This window comes from Chaetodon auriga, chromosome 2 (assembly GCF_051107435.1).
Source record: "Chaetodon auriga isolate fChaAug3 chromosome 2, fChaAug3.hap1, whole genome shotgun sequence".
Classification (NCBI taxonomy): Eukaryota; Metazoa; Chordata; class Actinopteri; order Chaetodontiformes; family Chaetodontidae; genus Chaetodon; species Chaetodon auriga.
In genome coordinates this window covers 13,844,366-13,857,578 of record NC_135075.1, presented here as the reverse complement: position 1 = coordinate 13,857,578, position 13,213 = coordinate 13,844,366, and the positions used below count along the sequence as shown (strand labels likewise).

Sequence of the window (13,213 nt, the reverse complement as noted above, 5' to 3'; positions counted from 1 at the left end):
ACCAGAGAAGAGTTCATTTTTGCTTCAGTGTGACAACACAGAGGCTTTCGAACTTGTTGGAGGGGCATTTGGGGCTCTATGGTGCGACGTAACGGCAAAAATGAAGCATGAAAGTGGGATATACGAGGGTGGACAATGAGGGCACCAAGGACTGCTGTCATGGAACTCAAATCAGAAACGGAAAGAAAAAACTGCAAAGACACTTCAGATGATATTGATGTATTTATTTTCTCTCATATGAATGCCATTCACAACTAAAGCACACAGAGTATTCAAGTTAGGAGTTACACCCTGAAATCTTAATAAGATGTACTGAAGAAACACTGTTCACATGTAACAGAGCAATTCCTCAAGACAAACATTATTAAAAACATTTCACTGCTACTTGTGTTGAGAAATGTCGAACCACTTTCTCCCAGTAATTTCATGAAACAAGGACAAACTGAACTGGTTTCCGCTGTTATTTAAAAGTTACATTTGTAAAATGCACTTTCAAATTTAACACTTGCATGAACCTAAGACGGATAACCAAACTTCCATGTAAGAGTGCAAATCGTTAGGAAAGGTCCAAAAAATCAATTAGTACAAGGGGAAATATAAAGTCTGTGCGTGGATAGAACTTTCAAATTCTTAAGATAAACATTTCAGGCACACCTCCATTTATAAAAACCTGATAGTTACAGAGAGAGAGGCGGTGACATTGTCGTACCAGTGCAGGTGTATTGTGCTAATTTATTAGAAAAACAATGATCACACTTATGAGGGAAATGTGGAGAATGCTCCACTGGACCAGAAAACAGAGCGCGTCTGCAGAAAAATCCCATTTCAAAACCAATCCACTCGGTTTCTGGTGTTTCACAGACATTATTAGTGGCATTACATATGAGCAGTTTAATTTCGTTACATCCTGGCAAAACATTATAGTGACAACAAAGGTGAAATGTAGTGCTGAAACAATCAACTGATTAGTCGATCAACTGAAAACTGACTGAGCGTTTGACAGTTAGCTAACATTTAACAATAAATCATCAAGCAAAAATGCCACCTAAATGTGAGAGATTTGGAGTAAATGAAATATCTTTGGACTTATACTGCTGATCAGAAAAAAACAACTTCAAGACAGGCTCTCGAAACTTGCAATGAGCACTTAACCATTAAAAAAAAAGGTGTAATGAAGTGTCACATTTCCTCAGGACTTTCATGCTCAAAGCCTGAAAGATCCCTTTTTCCTGTGCATTTAAACTGTTTGCATCAACACAGTTTATTTGTTTCTCTGACCTGTCATTTGTTTGTTTGATTCTCTGGCTTATTTAACTGAAACATGATGTCATACTTGACATTTGTTATGTAACATCAGCTCAAATTGTGCTTTTTATTGCACCCACAGCACAGTACACACTGACCTGAGGTTAACTCTCAATCATTTGGGATTTTCAAGGTAATACAAGTAAAAAGTTTACTTCATTTTAAGAACTATATATACACTAGACTCTGTAAACTACATAATTGCTACTTTACACAAGCTTTTGACTTTACTAAACTGAAATGTAACTCAGATAATAACTCATGTTAATATTAGAATAAGGTTATTTATATCAATGTAGTGTCTGCAACCGTCTACAGGATAAGAAAATAGAGTCTTATTAATTGCATAAAAGGTTTACAGCACCTGTTAGATATTCTAAAACAAGTATATTAAGAAGCAATGTCTAAAAGCTCACATACACACACACACACACACACATACACACACACACACACACACACACACACACACACACAAACGTAAATTAAACACACAATCACACACGTACTCTTGCACTCGTATCCATTAAGGACGAACGTGGAGATTTCGGGCTTTGATGGTTAATGAAATAAGAAATGAAGCCAACAGCGACAGTGGACGGGGTTCAAGTGGAGAGGCTTCATTCTCAATGGTTAGTACGTCATTAAAATAACATTAATGTGCTAAACTCGACTTGTGTGACAGAGAAGATAACCTAAGAGCTCTGCTAATATTAGGGATATGTAAGACTCAATTTTAGACAAGCAATCAATGCTACTGGGGCATGAGCACGTGGTGTACATGCAGCTGCATATGACACACATGAGAGACTTTGGGCTTCACTAGGATGAAATTTCACTCCGTCAAACACTCGTGCAGGCCAGCAGAGCCTAGAGAACTTAGGCATGACACAGGTTTCCACTGGACCCACAGCTCGCAGCAATGCCACAGTTCTTCAGGATGGGGGTGAAGTGGGAGGCAGTAGCTGCACTGGCCTCTCTGGGAGGGAAAGGCTTCATGGTGGAGAGGATCAGGGCCAGACACTCTGCCACGTTCTTGTTTGGGGCACAGGCCAGAGCCGGCGTGTGGCCTGCAGAGGGTTAACAGGGAAAGAATTATCCTACGGTGTCCTTCGGTAACATTTTTTGGACAGGAAACAGAAACCTTTTTGTTATTGTTTCATTATTCCTGCGCACCTTCCTCGTCTACAGCCATGACTGCTGCTCCTCTGCTCAGTAACACCTGCACTACGGTCGCCAGGCCTTTCCTTGCTGCAATGTGAAGGGGCCTGCATGAGACAGATTATATTAGTCCCATTACAGAGCACTTAGTGAAGAGTGCAACCATGTTAAAGATTCACATGCAGTATTACTGGAGCCAGTGGCAGGCAAGCCGATAACGGAAACATGGAGCACTTTCTTCTTAAGCTTCAAGCCAAATGGCAAAATGTTGACGTCAGGGTGTCTTGTTGGCACAAAACATACAACTGATATTCCATCATTATTATCGTCAAGTAAAGAACTCTTCACCAGCATTATCACAATGCAATTCCTTTTCCGTACTACATTTGAGCATTTGTTTGAAGAAAACTCACATTTGGAGAGCGCTGTTTGTTGCATTAATGAGGGAGGAGTCGCTGATCTCTCCGAGGATCAGCAGGGCACACATCTCATGGCCCTGCAGAATACAACACATTAAATGATTATGTGCTTGAGCAATATTGTACAAATTGCCTAAAAATAGAGTAAGTTGTCAATGTGATAAGTTGTGGCTGAAAATGTAATCAAACCTTTCATTATTTCTAATTAATTTAGTGAATCTCACATGAATACATTCTTACTGTTATGAGCCATTGCAAAATACATTTGATTACATTTTCTCTCATATTTCCTCATATTCTGGCAGGTTATCACCTTATCTGATAGTTGTTACATTACTGATGCTACGAGCATGCAAAAGTTATCGTGCCACTGCATGCATACAGTGCATGCACACAGTATGTGTTTGTGACCTTGCTGCAGGCTAAGTGAAGGGCAGTGTTACTATTGACATCCACCAGGGTCAGGTCTGGCTTCGCTTTGTGCAGCAAGAACTCTGAAATGCAGAAAATAAGACACCTTTCACAACAAACACAGGCATTTATATTTTAAACATTTAGCTGGTGTTTTGCTGTGCAGCAGCTTATAATCAGTGCAACAGGGAAACAGATGTATATGGTGTATTAAAGGTAACCCTGAGTGGGGACTGTGAGGGTCAAAACAAAACATGAAGTTGTGCCCTCCTGTTGAGCTGAAAATGGTTTGGGTGTGTTTTAAGGTAGATAAGGGTAATAACATATACACTTAAAAAACACTGACCAGAGGAATTTCAATCACATACCAACAGCCATCGTCTGTCCACAGTCAGCAGCAACCATCAGAGCGGAGCATCCACACTGGTCCACAGCATTGACTTCTGCTCCCTGGGCCAGAACCAGCTGGAGCCCAGCAACATTTCCTGAATGAGCAGCCGCATGCAACGGAGTCCTGCACCCACACACAGAGATCCATGAAAATACAGGATGGTCGGGCACATTCACTGCTTCAAACGTGAAAATGATGTTTGATCTGCATCTTTCTGCAAGCTCTGATAGGATATGCATTCAAATTAATGCAATGTGTTTTTGGAGGTTTATAAACCTGCAAGAAACCTACAAAATATTCTAGATCAGAGATTTCAATGAATTTGAGATTTGAATAAAATATGTCTTTAATGAACACATTGTAGATTTCATATAATACCATAAAGTTCTGGTGACTAATATTCAAACAAAACCAACCAATTTTGTGGGATATCCTGGACCAAATTAATGCAAATAATCATGTTGAGCTGCCACAGGAGTGATTTAATTGCTTATGTACAACCACTGATCTTAGACGTGTGCCTGACCTGAAAATAAACCCACCTTCCTTTGGCATCACTAACGTTAACACTCTGAGGGCCAACACTCTTCACTAAAAGTCCAGCAGCAACATCGTGTCCATTAACTCTGCGAGGGCAGAACAGAGTTTAGATTTTGAAAAACCACATTAAATGAATTGCCATAAATATCTAACAAACATATGTATTATGAGACTGTACATTTCTTATCATACTCACAGAGCACAGTGCAATGGGGTAAAGCGATTTCCTTCTTGGTTGCTAAAAAGCTTGTTTTCAAGTAAAATACGTAAACATCCTTCTCGCCCTACAGACACAGGAAACAAACAAATGGTTAACATTCAAATCTCTCTCTCATATATGTATGTTCAAAAGCCAAAATGATGCTGTAGATAAAAGTGATGACAGACTGCTCTTGCTGCTCTAAAAATGTCCATTCATAGATATTTTTGTCTTCTTTTATCTGTATGTCCATGTTTGCTCTGTTCAGCATTGAGCCAATCTCCTTTTGTTAAAATGACTTCAGTACATTTGACACGACTTCTTTCCCCAATGTCTAACCGTGGTAGGCAGCCCAGTGAGTGGGTGTGTAGCCTATGTAGTCCAACATGGAGTCCAGAGGGTCAGCTTTCATAGCAGCTTTTAGCAAAGATCGGAGTATTTCCGTGTGGCCAAGAGACGCTGTGAGGTGCAGCGGGGTCCTTCCCTGAGAGTCTCGACACAGAGCAGAGGCCCCATGTTCCAGCAGAGCAGACACACAGTCCTCACTGCCCAACATGGCCTGCAGGGGGAGCACACAAGATATGATGTGAGAGGAAAATAACACTTCAGGAACATGCACGACTCTGTGAATGGACAAATCCCTTGTTTACATAATTAAGTGCATTTAAGAAAGTGACAGGACATGTTCACACACATGCATACTTACAGCTCTGTGTAACGCAGTGAAGCCCTTTTTGTCTGCAGCGTCAGCTTTCGCTCCTTTTTCCAACAGGATGTGAACACAGTCAGTGTGACATCCCAGAGCAGCAAGCATGAGAGCCGTCCTGCACACGATGAAAGAGAGACAAGAACTGACTGCTGTGAAGGTAATTCTCTGATCATGTCAGATTTTTCAATGGGTTAAGTTTCCCCACGGCATTATAAGTTTGCAGATTTCAGAAAAAAAAAGTTCTTTTGTGAAGTAAATTACTTCAAACAATCACATGACCATTGATTGAATATCACCATCAGTCATTGTTTTATGAAAGATAATATTTGTTCTACCCACACACACGTACAGTACATTATATCATAACAAGACACATAATTTCAATACCTTTCAAATCAGCAGTATTGTGTGTATTGACAAAGCTGTAAATGTCAGGGGGTTTACCTGATCAATAAATAATAACAAATCAGAGTATATTGAATTAAGGGACTTACTGTCCCTGGGTATCTGGACTGTCGATGATGTCAGCACTTTGTTCCCTGTTGACCAACAAGAGCAAACAGTCCACTTGGCCTTCAGCAGCTGCGTGGAAGAAAGGTGAGGGGTAAAGAACACATCACTTAAAAAACAGATTGACATAATGATGTTATCACTGGTAAAACACTATCTCAGTGGTTATGTTGGCTAGCTCGCTAAATCACTTCACCATCAAACGTGATCAATGATCCCAACTTTCGCATTAGGACAAACAACGTTCATTTTAGCCAGAAATAAATGGGGATAAATGAAGACTGCAAAGCAAAGGTGTATAACTAACAATTGCAAGTGATGCAAGACAAGGGCGGCCATCTAGCCTAAATGGCCATGTGCACTCAGCAGCGGTGTCATTAATAACAAGGGTTTTCTCAAAGTTACACATACTACCTTTAATGAAATCAAAACCAAAAACATATTAACCAGAAAACCTAATGGTTTATTCTCATAACAGTGTACATCAAAAACCATCAACTCTAAAACCAAATACTGTAGCCTACATTTGTACAAGCCTTATCTCACATGGATTCCTTAAAGGTCCCAGGATCAAAACACACACCTGCAGCATGGAGAGCGGTCCACTTGCGCTTGTGGTCCTTCAGTGTGTAGGAGGCTTCATGTTTCAGCAGCACCTCCACACATGGAGCAAAACCTCTCCGAGCAGCCAGGTGGAGGGCAGTTCGGCCTTCAATGTCCCGCACGTCCAGACTCACCAATGTCTCAGACAGCAAACGCAGCGCCTGACAGTGACCATAGTACGCCTGTGGTGGCAGAATGCATTATAACAGTACAGTCAAAGACATGTAAACTTGAGCTTTAAAAGTCAAACCTTTTGCAGTGTATTCATTGTAATCATTCTACTCACAGCTAAGTGCAAAGGACTGACTGGAATATTACTTTCAACCTCCTCAAGACAGTTGAATGAAATCTCCAGGAGCTGCAAGAGTGAGAGAGAAAAGGCACAAAAGTTCACCTGGGTCTGGTCTGCATGTGATTAAAAACCAAAGCCTCTAAATCAAGAGATGCCACTGACCAGTTCAAGGTGCTGTTTGTTCCCATAAGCTGCTGCATAGTGGACGGCACTGTAACCCTTAGTATTCTTCAGAGTTGGGTTTGCACCATTGTCAAGCAAGTAGTCCAAACACCTGAACACAAAGAGCAGAACATGAGGAATCCTCTCTGGGTTTTACTCATCTACCAATAAGAAGACATCAGGAGAGACGTTGTGTTCAGTGTTTTATAAACATTCACTTCTAAATGTCTTTGGAAAACAAGTTCAACAGATGTTGTTTATCGACTGAAAGACAAGATTACTGTGGATTCATCACAGCACATCCAATGTATAAAGATATATATTTTATATTATAATAAACATGTGACTCACAGAGAGGCGTCCTGTTCCTTGTCCTCACTGTAGTCAGGCTTAGAGTTTGTCTCCCCCCTGTGGAAAGACGGTTCAGGGGTTACTTTTAAAACTGGCTTGAATAAAGTCAGGATACTCAACAAAGACCTGCGCACAGGATGATGTCCCTCTTGAGTAAAACATCACAATGTAGGTAAACGCTCTCTCACCCACAAAAGGTGTGTGAGGCAGCAGCATAGTGCAGAGGGCTGCAGCCTATCAGATCCAGCTCATTGACCTCAGCGCCGGCTCTCACCAGGGAGATTGTGCATTGGCTGTTCCTGTTCGCTGCAGCATAGTGCAAAGGAGACCTGCAAGGTGTAGCAGGGGGCAGCTGTGATATCAGGTTAACACCAAAGCACAGTTAAATTCTCAGCTCCAGCCGTGAAGCACTGCTTACCTCCCCAAATTATCTTTTACATCCAGTTCAGCAGCACTATTCAACAGCAAGTTCAGACACTCAATGTTTCTGTCACAGGAAGAGAAGAAGAAGAAGTAGGAGGAAGGTTTAAATTCACAGTCAAATGTGTCAGATCTACCTGACAGTCTATGAACAGGTTTGACACCACCTGTATGATTCAGGCTTTCGCTTTTTACTACACGGACAGAGAAACCCCTCCACTTCCTTTTTGGAGTCACTAGCATTTCAATAAATGACACCCATTAAAGTGGAACTAATGGCAATTTGGCAACACAAGATTTAAGGAACACAACGGATTTTATGATGACCAAAATCCAACAAAAATTACAGAGAATATCATTTTCACAACAAGCAGAATAACTTCCAGTAATTTTGCGAACATTTAGACACAGAAAAACGACAGAAACGATCTAGATTGTAAACACAGCACTCCAAACAGTCCAACATTTGTAACCACGATCTCTTGAAAAAGGGCTGATTTTTATCAATAAGTCAACTTAATTGTTTGTAAATGTATATATACTGTGTGCATGTGTGTTAGCTCACCCTCCACAGGCAGCTGCATGCAGGCAGGTCCTCCCGTTGTCATCTGGGGTGTTTACATCAGACTCAACTGACGCTGTTTGAGACGGCATGATATAAAACTGGCCTGAAGGATACACAACCAACAGCACTTTGGTGGGTGGAAACATTCTGAGTTTTGTCGGTAATTCAAATATAAGAAGGGAGAGGATCAGTTGAGGAGCACAGCTTAATGACTCCAGCAGCAGTCTCACCATTAGACAATAACTTTCGACAACAGTCTGGAAATCCATAGAGCGCCGCCAAATGTAGAGGAAGCATCCCATGAATCCCCTGTCTTTAGAGAGCATAACAAAGATCATTTATTTTAGTATGTGCTAAACGGAGACAATTTTCTACAATCCAGGGCATTTATTGGTTCGGATGTTGAAATATGAACTCTAAGTTTGCAGCTTAACGTGTTGTCTGCCGATGTGTGTTAATACAGTTTGAGTGGGTTACAATACATTTTATTTTGTTTCTGTGTATCATAGCTGACATTATATCTCAGTACAGCTGGATCACACTGATGACCTCATCCTTGTAGTGTGGGTGCAAACTTTAAGCAGCGTAAGTAAACATAACTGCAATCAGACAAACAAAAACAAAACAGTATCAAACAGGTTTGGACAGACTTACCTGGTTTTGTCAGCACCATTTGTCAGCAGAGTGCTGATCAGCAGCTCCTGACCATATCTGGCAGCAACATGGAGAGGAGTGTTTCCATACATATCAACACAGTCAATCTCTCCACCTGTGCACAGAGGGAGGAGACATCAAGTGCTTCAGTTGGGAACATGCAGTGGTATTTTAAGTCAGGGTATGCTGTGTGGTTGCAATTTTAGCTTTTTTTTTTTTTTTTTTTTTTTTAAGAATCGATCATGTGCTACATGAGGATAGTGTAAGTATTTCTTGTCATTTCTTTTACCGTTTTGGATCAGAACCTGGGAGCCTGTGAAGCGTCCGTGCATAGCAGCCATGTGCAAAGGGGTCTTTCCTTCTTTATTCTGTTAAACAGAGAAAATTAAAACAACATGTTTTCCTAAAAGAATGGCATAAATCTCAATAATCTGGACATTTAACCTCTGACAAATTACAACAATCCAGTAATACGTAATCATTTATTTTAACTTTGTGTCTATTTCAAATCTAATTCTTAAAAACAAGCTCTTTACCTGCAGATTGACATCAGCACCATTGTTGATTAGCAGCTCGAGACACAGCACCCCGCTGGAGGAGCCTGCAGCCAGATGCAGCGGTGTGCTGCCATGGTCGTTGGGCTTATTGATGTTGGCACCACAGTTCACCAGCTCAGTGGCCACAGAGTCCTGACCCATGTGACAGGCCATGTGGAGCGCTGTGTTCCCAAAAACGTTGGGTTCATCAGTCTGTGAGGAGACGGAGGGGAGTGTCAAATGTTTGGTGATTTGAAAGCACGAGAGCCTCGTTTCAGTTCATCCTTGACAGCAAGTCTGTGCCAAATTTGAAGAAACTATTTCAGGGCATTACTGAGATGTCTGGCCATGGCATAAAAAGGCTTGGTTTGATTTGAGAGACATGTACATAATATATTTTTAAACTAGTGTTAGCTTCATCTGTGAATGTAGAGATGCATCATGTGACCAGATGAGCCAGGTATGTTGAGAAAAAAATCAGATTACACACTACTGATGAAACAGCAGCATAATAAGTGATGTAGACCAGGATCAGCATGAAATCAAGCCTGGAGCTCAGGGCGACACCATGATACTGATGCACAAAATGCATGACAGCCATAATCATTACGAGCCACTTTACCTCCACTGCCAGTCGCAACAGATATTTAGCCATGTCTAACTGTCCACCGGCAGCTGCAGCATGGAGTGGAGTGTAACCTCGTTTGTCTTTGCACATCACATCAGCACCGTGAGACACCAGCAGCTTCACGACCTCCACGTGTCCTGAAAGAAGAGTTTAACATTTACTCCAAGCACATCACAGCACACCAGTCTCTCCTGCTGGCCTGTACATGTCAATCTAATAAATATTCATCAGATTTAGAAATAAATCATAATCTATTTCTGCAAAAATAATAATTTCAGGACATTGTGTGACTAATTACCCAACAATATGCCAGAAAAGTCTCAAATGATATGTTTTATAGTAAAACTTTACTAGGCAGCTGCAGTTATTAGAGGCAGTTCTCAGGTGTCTGTTGGATGTAGGTGAATGTGTAATTTGCTTGTTTATTATTGTATATTTGCATGCTTTATACTAACATCTGTTCTTGCTTACCTTCATGAAAGAGAAAGTTTTTATTCTGGGTAAAAAGTGACACTATATGACAGCACTTACCAAGATATGCAGCCCAGTGGATTGCCTGCTTTTCCTTCTTATCTTTGGCACTCACATTGGCAGCTTTGCTCAGGAACAAGTTCACCATCTGCAGAAACATAATAACTGGGTCAACCGCTGTCAGTCTACAGCAATAGTCGAGTGGACACAATCATGCTTGGGCAATTATTTTAAGGTGGCTCTGGCTAAATTTCAGTTATACAGAGGAGAAAATATTGTGTGAAACTAGATTCATATATTATGAGACAAATGCATTTTTCCACAATGATGCAGAAACTGCCAGAAACCAACATGTCCCTCAGTCATCATTCACGTTCCTAAAGCAAAATCTAGTCATTATCTTCCTTACTGAAAAGATAGTTATCAAACATACAGTTACTTTAGCAAAGAAAAAGATCAGAAAGAAGACTTTGGTTCATACTATCGACTTCACAGTTTACCTCTCCGTGGCCGCTGTGTGCTGCATGATGCAGTGGTGTCCTCCCTGCCCTGTCAGCGACATCCAGGCTGCACACATGTGGTATCAGAGCTAAAGCACAGCCTGTAGCCCATTTTGCAGCTGCCATGTGTAAAGGTGTATGCCAGAACTTGTCCCGTGTGTTGACCTCTGCTCTGTGCTTTAGCAGCAGCTCCACAGCTCTCTGAGGAAAAACACAACATTTAAAGAAGACAAAAGTCAAACAATACAAGATGGCAGTCAAACACTGAGAAAAGTACTTCTCCCCAACTGCTTACTTCATTTTGTGAGGCAGCTGCTCGATGTAAAGGAGTCAGCAAACCCTGGTCCTTAGCATTGACATTAGCACCTGGAACAGAAAGCAAAAGCAAAGCTGGATTTTTTGATAGCTTTTGGTGAATTTCAGTTCTTCTGTACTTGATTGACTTGTTTTAATTACTATAAAGGCTAATTTATATTAAAAAAAATACACAGACATATGTAGCTGACAATAAACTTCCTGTTTACTCACATACTGTGTGTCAAGTGAGCTAAAAATGTTTCTACCTGATGCAATAAGTAGGTCCATTATGTGGACATCACCCAAATAAGCAGCTGCATGAAGCGGTGTGCTTTGTTCTTGGTCCTGGGCAGAAAGAACAACAACAACAACAACAAAAAAATCATAAATTCAAGGCCATTTTATCACATCACCCTTTTGTCATATTCTGACTCCAAATGTAATCTCAGCATTTTTAAACTTGCTCTATGCATTTGGATGAAGCATTTTAGTAAAGGGAAATTTTGCTTGGAAACCTGGCACTAACAAAGGACAAATCTGCTGGTAGCCTAGAAAGCCATGGCATGCAGCCTACAGCAGATATACAAAGCCAACCATTTGTACAAGCTCAGCAGAACGCATGTAAATTTGATAAAAGAAATGACAAAAAACAGCATGATAGTAGAGTTAATGTGGGATGACATTACCAGTGAATTGACATCTTCATTATGGTTCAACAAAAATGTCACTTCTTCAGCGTTTCGGCTGAATATAGCCTGGACCAATGGAGACTGAAAGAGAGATTTGACATTTGACAAATCACATTAAAATGAAGTGCAGTTCATCACATTGTCCCAAATATCTTTGCAGAGAGCAACAACGTTGACAGAAGCAGGGACTCAATACAACTTCTGCTGAGCAGCTTTCAGCAGCAAACTTGTTGAACTCTACTGGGATCATAAATACATTCATGACATGACTGAGGAACCAAAAACACTTTAACACATCTGAGTAACACAATATCTTCCCTGCGTGTTTCCATGAATAATGTCAGCGGCTGAGATCATTTGAAGGGAAAATTTCAATTGGAAATTATGCAAACTGCATCTCAAGAGTTAGAGGAATCAAAATTCAAAACATTTCACTGTATTGGCATTTATTTGACTGACCGAAACAGGAGAACTAACGCTGTATTTGTTTGCAAACTAGCACTTTTTGTGAAGATTAAGGAATTGTCTTGGAAACTTTAGATATAACTCAAGATTTGCTATGCACAGATAACGTTAAGCAAACTTAGCAGCAGAAAAATATGGATCCATTTAAGGAATAATGTTAAAGCTGTGTGCCAGGGTTTGGACTTAATATACCAGGGAGCCCAGTGATAGGGTCCAGGTGCATTACAAAACTGAAACATCGAAGATCAAACTGACATTTGGTCTAGTTTCGCATGGCAATTAATATGTGACATTAACTAGCCTTGTAGCAAACTTTGCTCGTCATGTCGCTATCATGACTAGCCAGCTGTTTGGAGTGTTGGTGAGAAGTACTGTTAGTTATCTAACGTTAAGTTAGACCACAGCAAAAGCTTGATTTACTACCTGGTCCTTGATATTTCTTAACTCCATGTCCCAATCACTCTGGAAGCTCCTTCATTGAGACTGAGTGCAGAGTTGACTAACCTACATGTCACTCTGTAGCAGCTTGTTAGCCTAGCTTTAGCTCAGTTAGCGCTGGGATAAGTGATGTGTACTTAAACCGTAGTAGCAGTACTATCGCGAGAAGAAACGTGTTTTGGAGTCATCAACAAAGATTTAACAGATCAGATTTTGTTTGCGTTAATGTCCTTTTCGGAATATTCATATTGGTGTTTGGTTTAAATAATATATACAGTAAATAAATCTAGATATTAAGTAATTGTGAACATGGCAAAATTTAATCTTCAGAAAGATTGAATTTAACAAAAACAATAATCCTTCTATTTATTCAGAAACAATGAGTCCTGGTGCGACTGTGAAATATGTGGTCAAGGCAAAAATAAATAATATGGTTAGAGTGGGGAAAAGTATATTGACTGTATTTGTGTACAAATTTGAGATACTTGTACCAATAT

The 13,213-nt window shown here is 40.4% G+C and overlaps 1 protein-coding gene across 2 annotated transcripts; it reads right to left on the bottom strand.

Moving 5' to 3' along the window:
- Positions 1-209: 209 nt before the first annotated feature.
- On the bottom strand, positions 210-12,836 carry ankrd52b (ankyrin repeat domain 52b). Of its 2 annotated transcripts, XM_076755932.1 has the most exons (28): positions 12,702-12,836; positions 11,811-11,894; positions 11,391-11,469; positions 11,123-11,193; positions 10,828-11,028; positions 10,388-10,475; positions 9,851-9,993; positions 9,229-9,441; positions 8,982-9,060; positions 8,693-8,807; positions 8,269-8,351; positions 8,039-8,141; positions 7,472-7,540; positions 7,242-7,382; positions 7,054-7,110; positions 6,703-6,814; positions 6,535-6,606; positions 6,229-6,430; positions 5,630-5,717; positions 5,133-5,250; positions 4,766-4,985; positions 4,424-4,511; positions 4,230-4,313; positions 3,665-3,810; positions 3,297-3,379; positions 2,880-2,962; positions 2,482-2,573; positions 210-2,375 (listed from the first exon to the last, which is right to left on the bottom strand). In XM_076755932.1, exons 1-28 carry the CDS (start codon positions 12,726-12,728, stop codon positions 2,185-2,187), a joined length of 3,132 nt encoding a protein of 1,043 aa, XP_076612047.1. In that variant the 5' UTR covers positions 12,729-12,836; the 3' UTR covers positions 210-2,184. The 2 variants fall into 2 exon arrangements, with proteins under 2 accessions (XP_076612047.1, XP_076612057.1); XM_076755942.1 differs by lacking the exons at positions 210-2,375; positions 2,482-2,573 and having other exon boundaries at positions 2,921-2,962; positions 3,199-3,379.
- Between the last annotated feature and the right edge of the window lie 377 nt (positions 12,837-13,213).

Excerpts from the sequence above, each read along its gene's own strand:
- ankrd52b (XM_076755932.1), bottom strand. The coding sequence starts at position 12,728 with ATGGAGTTAAGAAATATCAAGGACCAG. Across the intron at positions 5,718-6,228 it reads GACCGCTCTCCATGCTGCAG|CTGCTGAAGGCCAAGTGGAC; the intron begins GTGTGTGTTTTG and ends TCTTCCACGCAG. Across the intron at positions 3,811-4,229 it reads GTTAGTGATGCCAAAGGAAG|GACTCCGTTGCATGCGGCTG; the intron begins GTGGGTTTATTT and ends GTGTGGGTGCAG.